Source organism: Oncorhynchus tshawytscha, linkage group LG07, assembly GCF_018296145.1.
Source record: "Oncorhynchus tshawytscha isolate Ot180627B linkage group LG07, Otsh_v2.0, whole genome shotgun sequence".
Taxonomy (NCBI): Eukaryota; Metazoa; Chordata; class Actinopteri; order Salmoniformes; family Salmonidae; genus Oncorhynchus; species Oncorhynchus tshawytscha.
The window spans coordinates 10,759,180-10,775,577 of NC_056435.1; the positions used below are offsets into that span (position 1 = coordinate 10,759,180).

General features: G+C 42.0%; 2 protein-coding genes across 3 annotated transcripts; one reads left to right on the forward strand and one right to left on the reverse strand.

The window, feature by feature from the left end:
- Window positions 1-573: 573 nt before the first annotated feature.
- LOC112253974 (basic leucine zipper and W2 domain-containing protein 1-A) lies at window positions 574-11,910 on the forward strand. 2 transcript variants are annotated; one of them, XM_024426140.2, is made up of 12 exons: window positions 574-724; window positions 1,402-1,475; window positions 1,580-1,756; window positions 1,995-2,089; window positions 2,239-2,304; window positions 2,461-2,596; window positions 2,896-3,005; window positions 7,540-7,710; window positions 9,012-9,158; window positions 10,484-10,622; window positions 10,914-11,036; window positions 11,165-11,910. In XM_024426140.2, exons 2-12 carry the CDS (start codon window positions 1,412-1,414, stop codon window positions 11,194-11,196), a joined length of 1,260 nt encoding a protein of 419 aa, XP_024281908.1. In that variant the 5' UTR covers window positions 574-724; window positions 1,402-1,411; the 3' UTR covers window positions 11,197-11,910. The 2 variants fall into 2 exon arrangements, with proteins under 2 accessions (XP_024281908.1, XP_024281909.1); XM_024426141.2 differs by lacking the exons at window positions 574-724; window positions 1,402-1,475; window positions 1,995-2,089 and having other exon boundaries at window positions 1,679-1,756.
- A 189-nt stretch (window positions 11,911-12,099) lies between these two features.
- Window positions 12,100-15,013, reverse strand: si:ch211-246m6.4 (transcription factor 15). Its single transcript, XM_024426142.2, has 2 exons — window positions 14,225-15,013; window positions 12,100-13,998 (listed from the first exon to the last, which is right to left on the reverse strand). Exons 1-2 carry the CDS (start codon window positions 14,723-14,725, stop codon window positions 13,966-13,968), a joined length of 534 nt encoding a protein of 177 aa, XP_024281910.1. The 5' UTR covers window positions 14,726-15,013; the 3' UTR covers window positions 12,100-13,965.
- Window positions 15,014-16,398: the final 1,385 nt, after the last annotated feature.

Genomic DNA, 16,398 nt, shown 5'->3' on the forward strand with positions numbered 1-16,398 from the left:
ATTACAAAAGGAGCAATTTGAGTTGATGTTTTCCTTAAACTTCTTCATATAGTGGTTGGCAGGATAATATTTATGAATAATTTTAAAGGAAACTTCCTTAATTTTGTTAACAAGTAGGTATGTGTGTGGCAACATCCAAACTTTTTCCCAACAGATATTATCAATAAATCCATTCCAATAAGGCATGACATAAGGTATAGATAGATACAACATCCTGCTGAAACAAGGATCGTATCGCTCTGTTGTTGAATGGACCAAAAGAGAAAGAAATCTTTCCTACTGATGAGTCAACAGGGTCAATAGAAGGTAGGCTCTGAGGGTCAGGTCTTGACACGTTCCTGAATAACAGAGCAACACCTGAGGGAATGGCATCTAAAACAATGACATCGAAAATCAATTCACAGCAATTTGGTGGGATGACATCATTGATGTTTGCTCAAAAGCTCTGAACTATCATTTGTGGCAGTTTAAATACCTTCGGAATTGACCAATGTCACATGGCTTGAACTTGACCATAATTTACACACATTATCAAGAAAGTTACATCATGACAAAGAAACATTACATATACACTCTAGAGCCGTATTTAAACACGCATGCGTACTTGCGAAAACCGGTCACTGGTTGGTTCCGGAAATAGTATTTTTGTTAGGTCGATAGAACTGAAATCGGGTGTTTTGAATTTGTTCTTTCTCTAACCGTTTTTTTATCTGCATACATTTCGGTAGGTGACCTGCATACTTTGCACATTCGGTTGACAATTTAATCTACACGTGTCTGTTTAAACTAACATGGGCTAGCTGGAGTTCTTTTTCAGGCAACTAAATGGCTAACAACGTTAGCTGTCATGTCGGAAGAACTGACTTTGTTAGATATGGCACGTTGAAACGCATGTTTTAATTAACGACCCACTAGAGACACCTAGTTGCCAAATCGACGTCCTTTGGTCCAAGTTTTGTTAGCATTACAGGAAATTGTGGCTTGTTAGCTAACGTTAGCTGCTGTGGGAGTTTCGCAGGTGCCACACGAACAAGCAAGGCCTGGCTGAACAGGCGCATGGGGGAAGGTCCCCGTGCTCACACTAAAGCCTACCATATTGGATGGCAACTAAGCAGGCTAGCTAACTTCACCTAACTACAGTTTGATTGTAACCTAGCTTTGTCACGATTAATATTAAACTATGTCAACTTTGCCAGTTATCCAAATTACCAGGTGTGGCTTGCTAAAAGATATCCAGAACAAGGCATAGCATAGCTCTGACTGGCTCGCATGGGCCTAACGTTAGGTAAATCCTGGTGGGCAGAGCACGTTTCCAACTAGCTATACATAACTAGTAAACATTAGCAGGCTATCTTGACAGTGCTCAATCACAGACGTTAATGTTAAACTTTTCTCATCCAGAGTGTCTTTTATGAATAATCAAAAGCAGCAAAAGCCAACGCTAACCGGCCAGCGTTTCAAAACGAGGAAAAGAGGTAAGTTGGGCATCTTCATTGTCGACCAATTGACCACTATTTTGGTTTCACCTTGCTATGTCAAAATGCTACCGGCAGTGAAATTCTGGCATGTTTTTCAACAGATGAAAAGGAGAGATTTGACCCTACTCAGTTTCAAGAAAGTATCGTACAAGGCTTGAATCAAACTGGCTCTGATTTGGAAGCAGTTGCAAAATTCCTTGATGCCTCTGGCGCCAAGCTTGACTACCGCCGGTATGCAGAGACACTCTTTGACATCCTGGTGGCTGGCGGAATGCTTGGTGAGTACAGATCTTTAAGTAGTGTTGAAAGTCAGTAACTTTCAGGGATCCCTTGCCTCCTTCCAAAGTCCCACCCATCTGACCTTCAATGTGTTTTTTGAGAAGGAAAGGGGATTCATGGAGAGTTTTTTTAGAGGAAGTGTAGTGTTGGAGGTCAGATTCCATACTGTTTGGAAAGCCACTGTTGTCCAGATCAGCACACATGACACTTTCTTTCTCCCCCTTCACCTGTCTGCAGCCCCAGGAGGTAGTATATCAGATGACCTGACCCGCACAGAGTTCTGCCTCTTCACGGCACAAGAGGACCTTGAGACAATGCAAGCATATGCTCAGGTAAGAGGATGTGGAAATAATTTCTTAGGGCAAAGTATCTATATCCAACTATAGATATACATCTGTCAAGAAGCTCTACCCAGCTAATCAATGCTGTATAATAATGAATTTACCACTATTTCACATCTTCCTTTGTTTTGGACTTGTAGGTTTTTAACAAGCTGATCCGGCGTTACAAGTACCTGGAGAAAGGGTTTGAGGAGGAGATCAAGAAGGTGAGACAGTTGGTTTGAACTCCTGCTTGGCAGTTGTCACTGATGGGAGTTGCACATAATGGAACCTGCATGAGCTGTTTGAATGGGATATTTTATTTTCGCAACAAAGAACTAAAACATTTACCCTGCAGGCTCATTTTTTTATCTACTCCACAGTTGCTGCTGTTTTTAAAAGGGTTCACCGAATCCGAACGCAACAAGCTGGCCATGCTCACTGGCATTCTGTTGGCCAATGGAAACATATCAGCCGCTGTCATTGGTAGTCTCTTCAACGAGAACGTGGTCAAAGAGGGTGAGTGTCTGCCAGCCCACCACTATCTTTACCTGGACCTGTCCAATAAGAGCTGCTTGTTTTCATTTTCACAAATGTTTTGGTTACGGTGGGCCCTAATGAACATGACCCTCTTCACTGGATACGCACCTTTTTGTTAAATGGTCTCTGAAATGGACACAGTATTCAGTCAAACAACTTTTTATTTTTTATGAATCCAATGTCTCTGAAATGTTTTTAGTTCATACAAATGAGTGATTTGAGTGCTGTTAATTGCAGGGTACCTGCTGCTTTGACTGTTGCTTTATGACTGTTTGCAGGAGTATCTGCAGCCTTTGCTGTGAAACTGTTCAAGTCCTGGATCTATGAAAGGGATATCAACGCTGTTGCTGTCGCTCTCCGCAAAGTCAGCATGGACAACAGGCTGATGGTAAAGCTACAATTCTTTAGTCAATTCCTCTTTTTTTGGGGGTTATTTTTTTATGTGCCCCTTGAAGGATACCAATACATATAGAAGTGGTGCTTTCCTCAACACAGATTAAAGGGATGGTTCTCCAAAGTGACCTTCCTTACAACATTTAATGGCGCCGGAGAAGATGGCTGCTGTTTAATTGGCTCTTAACCAATCGTGCTATTTTTTTATTTTATTTTTGCGTTTAACTTATTTTGTACGTAATGTTGCAGCTACTGTCTCTTATGACCGAAATGAGCTTCTGGACATCAGAACAGCGATTACTCACCTGGAATTGGACACAGAATTTTTCTTTAATGAGTTGGACGAGAGGGATTTACTCCAGACGCCCGAACAGGCCCTCATCCCTGTCGTTCACAACAGGAGAAAGAGACAAAGATTTTGCGGAAGGAGATCGGGGGTGCCTTGTGAGGATTAGGCGACGAGTGGCTAATCTGCCTTTGTATGTTGGCTAACAGCACAGATGGCAATCGCTGGAAAATAAATGGGACGAACTAAAAGCATGTATTAACTGTAATTTTATGTTTCACCGAGTCATCGTGGCTGAACGACGACATGAATAACATACAGCTGGCGGGTTATACACTCAATTGGCAGGATAGAACAGCAGCCTCTGGTAAGACAAGGGGTAGCGGTCTATGTATATTTGTAGGAAGGAAGTCTCAAGGTTTTGCTCGCCTGAGGTAGAGTATTTCATGATAAGCTGTAGACCACACGAGCTACGTAGAGTTTTCATGTGTGTTTTTCATAGCTGTCTACAGACCGATGCGGCACTAAGACCACACTCAATGAGCTGTATACTACCATAAGCAAACAGGAAAACGCTCATCCAGAGGCGGCGCTCCTAGTGGCTGGGAACTTTAATGCATGGGAAACTTAAATCAGTTTTTCCTCATTTCTATCAGCATATTAAATGTGTAACCAGAGGGGGGGGGACTCCAGACCACCGTTATTCCACACACACAGATGTGTACAAAGCTCTCCCTCGCCTTCCATTTAGCAAATCTGACATTCTATCTTGATTCCTGCTTACAAGCTAATATTATTGCAGGAAGCACCAGTGACTCGGTCAATTAAAAAAAGTGGTCAGATGACACAGATGCTAAACTACAGGACTGTTTTGCTAGCAGACTGGAATGTGTTCCGGGATTCTTTCGATGGCATTGAGGAGTACACCACATCAGTCACTGGCTTCATCAATAAGTGCATCGATGAGGTCGTCCCCACAGTGACTGTACGTACATACTAGAGGTCGACCGATTATGATTTTTCAACGCCGATACCGATTATTGGAGGACCAAAAAAGCCGATACCGATCAATCGGACGGTTAATTATTATTTTTTTAAATAAAATAGTTTGTTTTTAAATTGTATTTATTTGTAGTAATGACAATTACTACAATACTGAATGAACACTTATTTTAACTTAATATAATACATCAATAAAATCTATTTAGCCTCAAATAAATAATGAAACATGTTATATTTGGTTTAAATGATGCAAAAACAAAGTGTTGGAGAAAGTAAAAGTGCAATATGTGCCATGTAAAAAAGCTACAGTTTAAGTTCCTTGCTCAGAACATATGAAAGTTGGTGGTTCCTTTTAACATGAGACTTCAATATTCCAAGGTAAGAGGTTTTAGGCTGTAGTTAATATAGTATTTATAGGACTATTTCTCTCTATACCATTTGTATTTCATATACCTTTGACTACTGGATGTTCTTATAGGCACTTTACTATTGCCAGTGTAACAGTATAGCTTCCGTCCCTCTCCTCGCCCCTACCTGGGCTCGATCCAGGAACACATCGACAACAGCCACACTCGAAGCAGCGTTACCCATCGTTCCACAAAAGCAGCGGCCCTTGCAGCGCAAGGGGAATAACTACTCCAAATCTAAAAGCGAGTGACTTTTGAAACGGTATTAGCGCACACCCAGCTAACTAGCTAGCCATTTCACATTGGTTACACCAGCCGTTAGGCTGATAGGCTTGAAGTCATAAACAACGCTGTGCTTGCGAAGAGCTGCTGGCAAAATGCACAAAAGTGCTGTTTGAATTAATGATTTACGGGCCTGCTGCTGCTCAGTCAGACTGCTCTATCAAATCAGACTTAATTATAACATAATAACACACAGAAATACAAGCCTTTGGTCATTCATATGGTCGAATCCGGAAATATAATTTCGAAAAAAACAATGTTTATTTCAGTGAAATACGGAACCGTTCTGTATTTTATCTAACGGGTGGCATCTCTAAATGTTCTTGTTACATTGCACAACCTTCAATGTTATGTCATAATATGTAAAATTCTGCATTCGCGTAACAGGCAGGCTTCTCGTGGAGTGCAATGGTTAGAGCGTTGGACTTGTTAACTGTACGGTTGCAGGATTGGATCCCCTGAGCTGACAAGGTGAAATCTGTCGTTCTGCCCCTGAACAAGGCAGTTAACCCACCGTTCCTAGGCCGTAATTGAAAATAAGAATGTGTTCTGACTTGCCTAGTTAAATAAAGGTATAAAAAATATATTTAAAAAAAAATCGGAAATCGGCGCCCAAAAATACAGATTTCCGATTGTTGTGAGAACTTGAAATCTGCCCTAATTAATCGGCCATTCCGATTAATCGGTCGACCTCTAGTACATACCCCAACCAGAAGCCATGGATTACAGGCAACATCCGCACCTGGTTAAAGGGTAGAGCTACCGCTTTCAAGGAGTGGGACTCGAACCCGGAAGCTTATAAGAAATCCCACTATGCCCTCTGAACCATCAAACAGGCAAAGCACCAATACAGGACTAAGATCAAATCGTACTACACCGGCTGTGACGCTCGTTGGATGTGGCAGGGCTTGCAAACTATTACAGACTACAAAGGGAAGCACAGCTGAGAGGCTTGTGTCACTGGGCAGCTATATAGAGCTAAATAACTTCTATGCTCGCTTCGAGGCAAGTAACAGTGAAACATGCATGAGAGCATCAGCTGTTGCGGACGACTGTGATCACGCTCTCCGCAGGTCAACATTCACAAGGCCGCAGGGCCAGACTGATTACCAGGACGTGTACTCTGAGCTTGCGCTGACCAAGTCTTCACTGACATTTTCAACCTCTCCCTGTCTAAGGAGACTAAGGAGATGATTGTGGACTACAGCAAAAGGAGGACCGAGCACACACCCATTCTCATTGACAGGGCTGTAGTGGAGCAGATTTAGAGCTTCAAGTTCCTTGGTGTCCATATCACCAACAAACTAACATGGTCCAAGTACACCAAAACAGTTGTGAAGAGGACATGACAAAATCTATTTCCCCTCAGGAGACTGAAAAGATTTGGCATGGGTCTTCATATCCTCAAAAGGTTCTACAGCTGCACCATCGAGAGCATCCTGACGGTTGCATCACTTCCTGGTATGGCAACTGCCCGGCCTCCGACTGCAAGGCACTACAGAGGCTTGTGCGTACGACCCAGGCTTTTAAACAGCTTCTACCCCCAAGCCATAAGACTCTTGAACATCTAATCGAATGACTACCCAGACTATTTGCATTGTGTGTGTCTCCCGCCTCTCTACGCTGCTGCTACTCATCTATGCATAGTCACTTTAACTCTACCTACGTGTACATATTACCTGGACTAACCGGTGCCCCCGCACACTGACTCTGTACCGGTACCCCCTGTATATAGCCTCAATATTGTTATTTTACTGCTGCTCTTTAGTTATTTCTTACTTTTAAAAAAAAGTTATTTTCTTAACTGTATTGTTGGTTAAGGGCTTGTAAGTAAACATAGTTTACCCTGTAAGCCCCGTGTCCTACTAATTCTACGGAAGGCAGTGTCTGCGGGTTTTCGCTCGTCCCTTGTACTTGATTGACTCCAGGTCACTAATTAGTAAGGCACTCCCCTCACCTGCTTGTCTAGTCCTTAATTGCAAGGAAAAACCAGCAGGCACTAGGCCCTCCATGGAAATTAGTTTGCTACACCTGCTGTAAGCAGTCTATGGACAAGGCATGACAGCAATCCATGCTTTGTTTTAGTATCCCTTTCCATATGCTAGCATTTTAGCATTTGTGGCACAAATCCCATTAGTCATGGGACCAATATTAACGTTTCACACCACTTTCAAATCCTCTTGAGTGACTTTGAGCTTCGCAATCAATTTTAGATACTTTTGAATGATTTAGACATGATGTGTGAAAAATGCTCATCGGTCCCATGACTTTAATGGGATTTGTTCATAAATGCTGAAATGTTAGCATATTGAAATTGTGCGAGGGATACTAAAGCATGGATTTCTGTTGTACCTTATCCATAGGGGTAAGGAAGCAAGTATAATTTTGTTATTTGGGTGAACTATCCCTTCAAGACTAGTCATAGTCTAAAAAGCATGTTCAATGGAGATTGTCTGTTGAACCAGCCCTAAGAGTTTTTATATAGGCCTGTAGATTTAAAACAAAATAAATATTGAATGGGAACTAATTACTTGTATCTATATCTGTCATAGGAACTCTTTCCCGCCAACAAGCGGAGCTGTGAACATTTTTCTAAGTACTTCACTGACGCGGGACTGAAGGAGCTGTCGGACTTTGCCAGGAACCAGGAGGCCATCGGGTCCCGTAAGGAGCTGCAGAAAGAGCTCCAGGAGATGATGGCCCGTGGGGATAACTTCAAAGATGTGAGGCCTGGCTACTCTATTCTTATACAGTGGGCTCAAAGTATTGGGACAGTGACACATGATATTTTTTTGTCTCTCTACTGCATACAGAACTTGGTATTTGAAATGATACAATGACAGGTTAAAGTGCAGACTGTCAGCTTTCATTTGAGGGTATTTTCATCGATCGGGTGAACTATTTAGAAATTACACCACTTTTTGTGCATAGTCCCCACTTTTTTTTTTAAGAGGACTAAAAGTATTGGGACAAATTAGTTTGTGTATTAAAGTAGTCAACAATTTAGTATTTGGTTCCATATTCCTAGCACGCAACGATTGTAGCGTAATACTCAAGAAGCCTAGAGGCTGTAATCGCTACCAAAGGTGCTTCAACAAAGTACTGAGTAAAGGGTTTAACCTTTTTGCTTTGTCATTATGGGATGTTGTGTGTTTGAGGAAAAAAAAAAAAAAACATTTTAAAATCCATTTTAGAATAAGGCTGTAATGTAACAAAGTGGAAAAGTCAAGGGGTCTGAATGCGCTGTACAGTTCATATAAGGATATCAGTAAATTGAAATACATCTTAGGCTTATCTATGGATTTCACATGACCAGGGGTGCAGCTATGGGTGGCCCTGGGAGGGCATCAGCCCACCCACTTGGGAGCCAGACCCAGCCAATCAGAATTAGTTTTCTTCCACAAAAGGACTTTATTATAGATACAAGCACTCGTCAGTTTCATCAGTGTTGGGGGGTCTCTACCGATCCCGCAGGCGAAGAACCTGGTTGTTGGGGTTTTGGGCTTGCGTGGTTACACATGGTCTGCATTTCTGAGGCTAGAAGTACTGCAAAATTCTCTAAAATGACTTATGGTAGAGAAATGAATGCTCAATTCTCTGGCAACCGCTCTGCTGGACGTGCCTCTTGTCAGCAGAGAAATTGCCCGCTCCCTCAACTTGAGACATCTGTGATATTGTGTTGTGTGACAACTGCACATTTTAGTGGCCTTTTGTCCTCAGCACAAGGTGCACATGTGTAATAAGCATGCTGCTTAATCAGCTTCTTGATATTCCACACCTGTCGGGTAGATGGATTATGTTGGCAAATGAGAAATGCTCACTTACAGGGAAGTAAACAAATTAAAATACACTTTTTGTGCATACAGTAATGGAGATTTTTTTTTTTTTCACTCACAAAACATTAGACCTACACTTTACATGTTGTGTTTATTTTAGTTCTGTATGTATGTTTTTTATATATATATATATATATATATGCGCTCACTTGATAGCTGTTCATTGACATGTTCCCTGCTTTGTTTAGATAATTGCCTACGTCAGGGAGGAGATGAAGAAGACCAGCATCTCTGAACAACTGATGATCGGCATTGTGTGGTCCAGTGTCATGAGCTGTGTGGAATGGAACAAGAAGGAAGAGCTGGTCTGCGAACAATCTATCAAACACTTGAAGGTAAAAGCTTTGTAACTGTAGACTTCTGTGTTATTGAACAGGTCTCTTGACAAATTTCTCAATGAGACAAACCTAGAGGAAGGTTAAATTAGTTGCTGCTAAATTAACTTCAGATCAGTGTTTTCTGGAACTGTATAGTATTGGAACTGTATAGTATTGGTGGTTCTAATATGGGCCAGATTGGAGTGTTGCCCCCCCCCCCTGTATAGCGGTTAAAAGTGTTGGGTAAGTAACCAAAATATCGCGGTTCAAATCCACAAGCCGACTAGGTGAAAATACTGTCAATGTGCCCTTAAACTCCGGACAAGAGCATCGGTTTAACTTCTTGAGTGTAAGGGGGCAGGATTTTCATTTTTGGCTAAAAACGTACCCATTTGAAACCGCCTATTTCTCAGGCCCAGAAACTAGAATATGCATATACTTGTCAGATTAGGATAGAAAACACTAAAGTTTCCAAAACTGTCAAAATATTGTCTGTGAGTATAACAGAACTGATATTGCAGGTGAAAACCTGAGGAAAATCCAACAAGGAAGTGCTGTTTTTTCTGAAAGCACTCTGTTCCATTGGATGCCTTGCCTCCATTTTAAAGGGATATCAACCAGATTCCTTTTCCTATGGCTTCCTCAAGGTGTCAACAGTCTTTAGACATAGTTTCAGGCTTTTATTTTGAAAAATGAGCGAGAAAGATAACATCGCGTCAGTGGATAGCTGGGTGTTCGCAGAGTTTTGCTTGCGCAACAGAGTGGGGCAGCCATTGTCTCTCCCTCTCCTATTGAAAAAGCGACAGTCCCGGTTGATATATTATCGATTATATAGTTTAAAAACAACCTGAGTATTGATTATAAGAAACTTTTGACATGTTTCTGAGGACATTACGGATACTATTTGGAATTTTCATCTGTGATGTCGTGACCGCTCGAGCATGTGGATTTCTGAACATAACTCGCCAAACAAACGGAGTTGTTTTGGTAATAAAAATAATCTTAATGGAACAAAAGGAACATTTTATTGTGGAACTGGGAGTCTCGTGAGTGCAAACATCCGAAGATCATCAAAGGTAAGCGATTTAATCTATTGCTTTTCTGACTTTTGTGACTAATCTACTTGGCTGCTAGGTGTTTAATATTTTGTAACTAAGAATCTGTTCTTATTTGACTTGCCTATTAGTAAATTAAAGATTGGATACATGGAAACTTATTGGTCCTCTCTCCACCACAGCATTAGTCCTCTCCTGAAGGTGTTCACCTCCCCAAGGAGCCTCTGGGATCATCTAGTGTCTCTCCGTCCTGTACCCTAACCCCATGTCTTTCTCTCTTCTCCACAGCAATACAGTCCTCTCCTGAAGGCATTCACCTCCCAGGGAGCCTCTGAGATTATCCTGCTGGTAAAGATCCAGGAATACTGCTATGACAACATCCACTTCATGAAGGCCTTCCAGAAGATTGTGGTGCTCCTCTACAAAGGTGTGGGCCCTGGTTGAAAGTAGTGCACACTACAGGGAATAGGGTGCCATTTTGGACCGACTGTGGGGCGGGGGCTCTCATGTGACATGTCATTTTTATTAGGTACCAAACGGAAGAAAATGGACTGAAACGGGGACAGAGACTTCCCCAGACTTATCTAATAAGAACATTTAATTTTCGATATCCTTTGAGGCTTTATGCTGTGCCTCAATGAACCCTGATATCCTGGCTTTCATGACCTTTGACCTAACATGTCTATGTTCCTTGTTCTCGCCCCCTCTTCCAACACAGCGGATGTTTTGAGTGAAGAGGCCATTCTTAAGTGGTACACAGAGGCCCACGTTGCTAAAGGAAAGAGTGTTTTCCTCGAGCAGATGAAGAAATTTGTTGAGTGGCTGAAGCATGCAGAGGAAGGTAAAAATATATTTTTTAAACACGTTTTCATAGTAAATAGTCACGTTTTTGAAAAACACTAGTTCTCTTAATATTCATGTTGTAAATTGGAATGTTCTGATTTGAGTCCACTCTTTTCTGTCTTCCAGAGTCTGAGTCTGAGGAGGAGGAAGAGAACTGAGAACTCAACCCTCCGGGTGTGCATTTTAAACGGCACAGTAGGAGCAGTAGAATGTTACTGAAGTGCTCGTCTCTCCCAGTCCTGTTTTTCTATTTTACCCCTCTCCAACTTCCACATTTACATTTAATTCAAGAGCTGTGATGTCAACAGTACACTCCTTATTAGATTTTATTTGAAACTTACCCTTAGTAGTTCACATATATTGTGAATTAAAACCTCAATCATAAAATGAACAAATAGTGTTGATTTGTTTGGAAAGATGCAGAAATGAACCCCCTTTTTTTATTAGTATTTCATTCTACTTGATGATTAAGATTAAGTTGCTGCATCCAGTCTAAAGTCTGATAAACCATGATATCCCCGATACGGCTGTGTCTGTCAATATTGCAGTAGTGCGCCTTCTTGCCATGTGACTTAAAGGCACCCTAAAATGACAAGTCATTGCCTTCTCGCCAAAGGATTTACCGGTAGCCCTATCCTCATGTTAGCGCCTTTCCTTACCTTGGCCTTTTGGACAAACCTGTAATGAACAGTTGAATTGGTGATCAAATGAATGTTGTGCAGTGACTGTCATCTTGGTATAACCACCTTTTGACCTGACTGACATCCTCTCTGGAAGATGAATTGCCAGCTAAGTAATTAATATTGGTTACTACTTTCTTTAATCTGATTAAACCAATTGACTTTTTTAAAGAAATAAAAAGGACTAATTAATTTTGTTTTGATTATTTATGGTATACAATTGTCTGTTTTGGTGTGTAGCAATCAATTACTATACTTTAACATGGCTGCCTGCTGTACTTATACATCTCCACCTGAGGTCCCAAATTCAGACACAGCTTAATGTTATTACTGGGTAAACCTGATGAGTGTACTACAAAAGCCACAGTAAATGGTCTTGAGTGATTTAAAAAAAAATTTTATTTATTAAGGCTGTGTTAACACAGGCAATTATGGACAAAAGAGCACAATTATGGACAAAAGAGCTGATCTGATTGGTCAAGTTAGTGGAAAAAAATCAGAATTGGACTGCCTGTGTAAACTTGGCCTAAAGGTCTTTTTACATGCACATTCAAGTCATCAGTCCAATATTATTTTGAAAGTAGTTTAATGATTGTGTTTACAAGTCAAATAATATATATTTTTAACTAATTGTACAAAAATACATTTATTTTTTTCTTAAACAGCTTCTCATTCTTTATGTGCAGAGGACAATTGTCTTCCATAAGTTATGAGAAATTCAAGTATGTTTACAACAATGCTACACATTACAATAGACTTGGAGGTAGGCCTATAATTCTATTAGGTTAATACATTCAGAGATCTTCATTGAGGTAAAAGTGTATTGCAATCCGTGTGCAACAAGTTATTTGTTTTGGATAATTCATAAAAATATTGTATTTTTATCTTGCATGATTTTGACGTAATTTAATATATACCCAAATCAATGCATAAAATGTTTGTGTTAAGCTGAAAGGTGTTGCAGGTCCAGTGCAGTCAATTCTGTTCCGGTCTTTTAAATTATATTGTGCTGATGAAACTAACACTGTAAAAGTATGAAAACATTTGATCAGTGTTATTTCCTGGTAGTTGCTGGTTGAAAATACAATCTACACAGGACCTTCTGCTCAGCAGGTTTGCATGGGTGGGAGTTTTGACTTTCCATTGTGACATCACCATGCAGTTAATTAATACACCATGACCTATAAGAGTTCCAAACTTCCAACTCAGACCACTCCCAGACAGTCTTAGCAAAATTCTTGCTTGAGAGTTTTTTTTTCCCTATTTTAATGGAAATCTATTACAGTAAGGTACTTTTAAGTAGAAATGATTTGATGCTGATATAAAAACAGCTGCATTGGGCCTTCAAAGGTGCAACCAATACTGCACAGACACACATGCAGAACTATTGTGTGTTTGTGAATTGTGAAAAGGCTTGTGCAATACATGCAAGTAAACATTTCTCAACATACGGTATAACATTGAGCTCCCAAAAGCAGTGATTACATATATGTATGTTACGTTTTCTTCTGTTCCACACCATGTTACATTTGACATGGAATATGATTTGATGTTGTGGTAAAGTTTGTAAACACCAAGTGGGGTTGCTTCTGCTGTACTAGTGGTGGTGGGGGGGGGGCTATATATAACACTTTAATATTTGGATTCAAGCACATTTTATATTTGTTTTGCCTCCCCCATTTAGAGTTCAAGACTCCCATGAAAGCAGTGGCTTATACTCATTTACTAAGTGGACTATCCTGGTTAAAATGAAATACAATTTTACAGCTACCAAATTATATTTGGGGCTATTTGAAGTGAGTTTGAATTTGTAATAATCCGGAGCAAGGCACCCTCTACTCAGTTGGCAAAAGATGAGTCAGGAGACAAGCCAACCAGTCCACTACTCTACTGACAGCAACCGCTGCACGGCCTAGGCTTGGGTTACAACCATGTGACTGGCTGCATGGGGGAGGCGAGACTGTGTTTTTAGGAGCGCAACACTAGGGCTTACTATTTCTGATACCGAAATAGCCCACTGTCAGGTGGAACCTTACACATTGTGCTCGAGTTACAATTTGACCAAAACACAGTGGATAAGACGCACATGTGAGAACGGAAAGTGCATTTCAGTGGGGTTTTTTTTGTCCTAAGATTTAGCAAAAATATGTACAAAGTTATATCTTTTTTTTTTTCCACTCGTAGGTACATGTAAACATCCGTGTGACTTGGTATGCATCCTGGTCTTGACAGTAGTGCGTGACCATGTCAGATGGCTGTGTGCTTTTCTCCATCTCTGAGCTGTGAGGGTAGAGAAATTGTAGTAGTTTACATTGAAATAAAACCATTGAAATACTATTGATTGTGATGGCTGTTATGGAATTGCTCCAATGTTAAATAAAGTACTGGCCTGTTATCTAAATGTAGCCAAATCCCATCCATCCTATTTTGTGGAGATTACATGCAGCCTCTCATCATAGCCCACAGCCTGTCACCCAATATATACTGATTTATTTTGAGGACTCACCGTTTTCCTCTGGTTACTGAGACAGAAAGTGCATATGGGCCTGAGCGGGGGGCTGCTGCTGTTGATGCTGGTGCTGCTCTGCAGGATGCTGTGGTACCTGAGACAGGGCTGTCCGTCCAAACACTCGTCCCCCAGCAGCAGCACGTTGGCAAGGTGGGAGATGTAGCTGGACGCCAGGCGCAGCGTCTCGATCTTGGACAGTTTCCTGTCGGCCGGTTCTGTGGGGATGAGGGTGCGCAGTGCGGTGAAGGCCGTGTTCACGCTGTGGGTCCTGTCCCGTTCCCGCGCGTTGGCTGCCTGTCTCTGTTTGCTAACGCCCGGCAGACGCCTGCTGCACCCCCTCTCCCTCTGCCTGGCTCCCTCTCGGCACCCTCCCTGGGGGCTACAGCCGCCACCCGTCGACTTGTTGTCGGAGCTCTCCTCGCTTCCACTATCCAGCTCGTCCAGGTCGGAGGGGAAACCGTCCGGCGTGGCACTCTGTTCGCTCCCTGTGGACTTCATGGTGGACCTGGCTGGGTGTCTAAGGCGGGGGGACTGAGCTGCAACTGTGTCTGTTTCATGGTGCAGCCGACTGCTGCCAACCACTTTATAAAAGCAGAGTGAAAATAGCACCTGGGACCAGCTGCCGCCGTGTGATCCGGTGACTGGGGGTGGGGGATCCTGCGCTAACTGGGCTCACGCCATTCCCTTGGCAGAGCAGCATGCCATTTCTTGAATAACGGATCCGTTCTGGGCCCGGTCACCGTGCATGCGGCCTCTGGAAAAGGAAAGACAGGTGGAGGCTAGAGAGTAGAGGCCACCTGTCGTGGTTCTTTGGGTGCTAGAGGTTTATATATATATATCCACCCCCCCACAGAGAGCCAGCACACTCCCACTTTGCACCTAATCCCTGCCCCTTGACCCCTAACCCTTCCATGTTTGCAGATCTGTAAGGTGGAAGCTTGACCATTACACTGCTTATACTTATCCAGCCCCTTCAGATCTGCACGCATTGAGGGGTCAGGGTGTGACAGTATCGATGCACTACATTAACCTTCTCCCACTCTCAGCCCAGGTAAAGACATGGTCATGCTGTGACTCTCTACTCCCTCCTTCATCACAAACCTTCATTTTCTCATCTCCTGTTTCCTGGAAGTCTTTCATCTTTCATCTCAACTACCGGACGCCTCTACAACATACACACATTCGCACAAGCTTCTATTGCACGCAAAGGTGCAAAGGTCACGAAATGATGATAATGCAAATCTGGACATAATGAAAACATTCATCCGGTTTACATTAGACCACTGTGTCAGTCAAATGACACTGATATTTAGAACACGTTGCATAGTTTCACATTAGGATGTGTGTTCCTAGAAATCCTGTCAGTATGATTTGGTGAAGCATTTCGTGGGGAAGTGCTACTTCGTTACAGCATGTCAACAACTCTCAGAACTCAAATTCAAACTCAGTTCAAACCCCAGTGAAGGAATTACTCGTTGGTCTTAGAGTCATGACACCAGCTTCAGCGCCCTCCGACCAGGACCGTGAGTGAATAGTCCAGGTGTATCAGTCACCCTCCACCTGTTCCTCCACCCCATAGCAGTCGTCCCATAACCTGTGCCATCTTTAGCCTTGATATAAATATCTGTCAATGCACAAGTCACTTATATAGTGTTACTTCAGTAAACTTTAAGATCATCATACCAAGATTCTTCGTTGTGATACCAGCAACAGTTTGTGTTCCCGGGAGCAATGTAAGTTGTGTGAAAAGAGAATTCTAATCACAGCAATTTCATGTCAATGGGTTTGAATGATTTCAAAGGGCCAACTGATGCTAATCAATGCAAGCATAAATTGTGGAAATGAAAATGTAAAAAAATGAGGGGAGATGATTTGTATGTGCGTTCTTGTTTTTGTATTTCAGGTCAATACTATGGGTTATATAGCAATAGACTGCATGTCATCACTAGATGGCAATATAGCACTGGTGTGGAACTACTATGAGCCATTTTGACAGAAGTACTTTTGACAGCCTTTATTTGTGTAGGTGGGCACGGGCATACATGCACAGGAATGATGCTGTGTCAGCCGTGTGTGGGCTGTGTGTGTGTGTGTGTGTGTGTGTGTGTGTGACAGCACATTGGTTGACTTTCTCGTGACAAGTGCGTGACATGTTTGACGCAGCAGCTCTG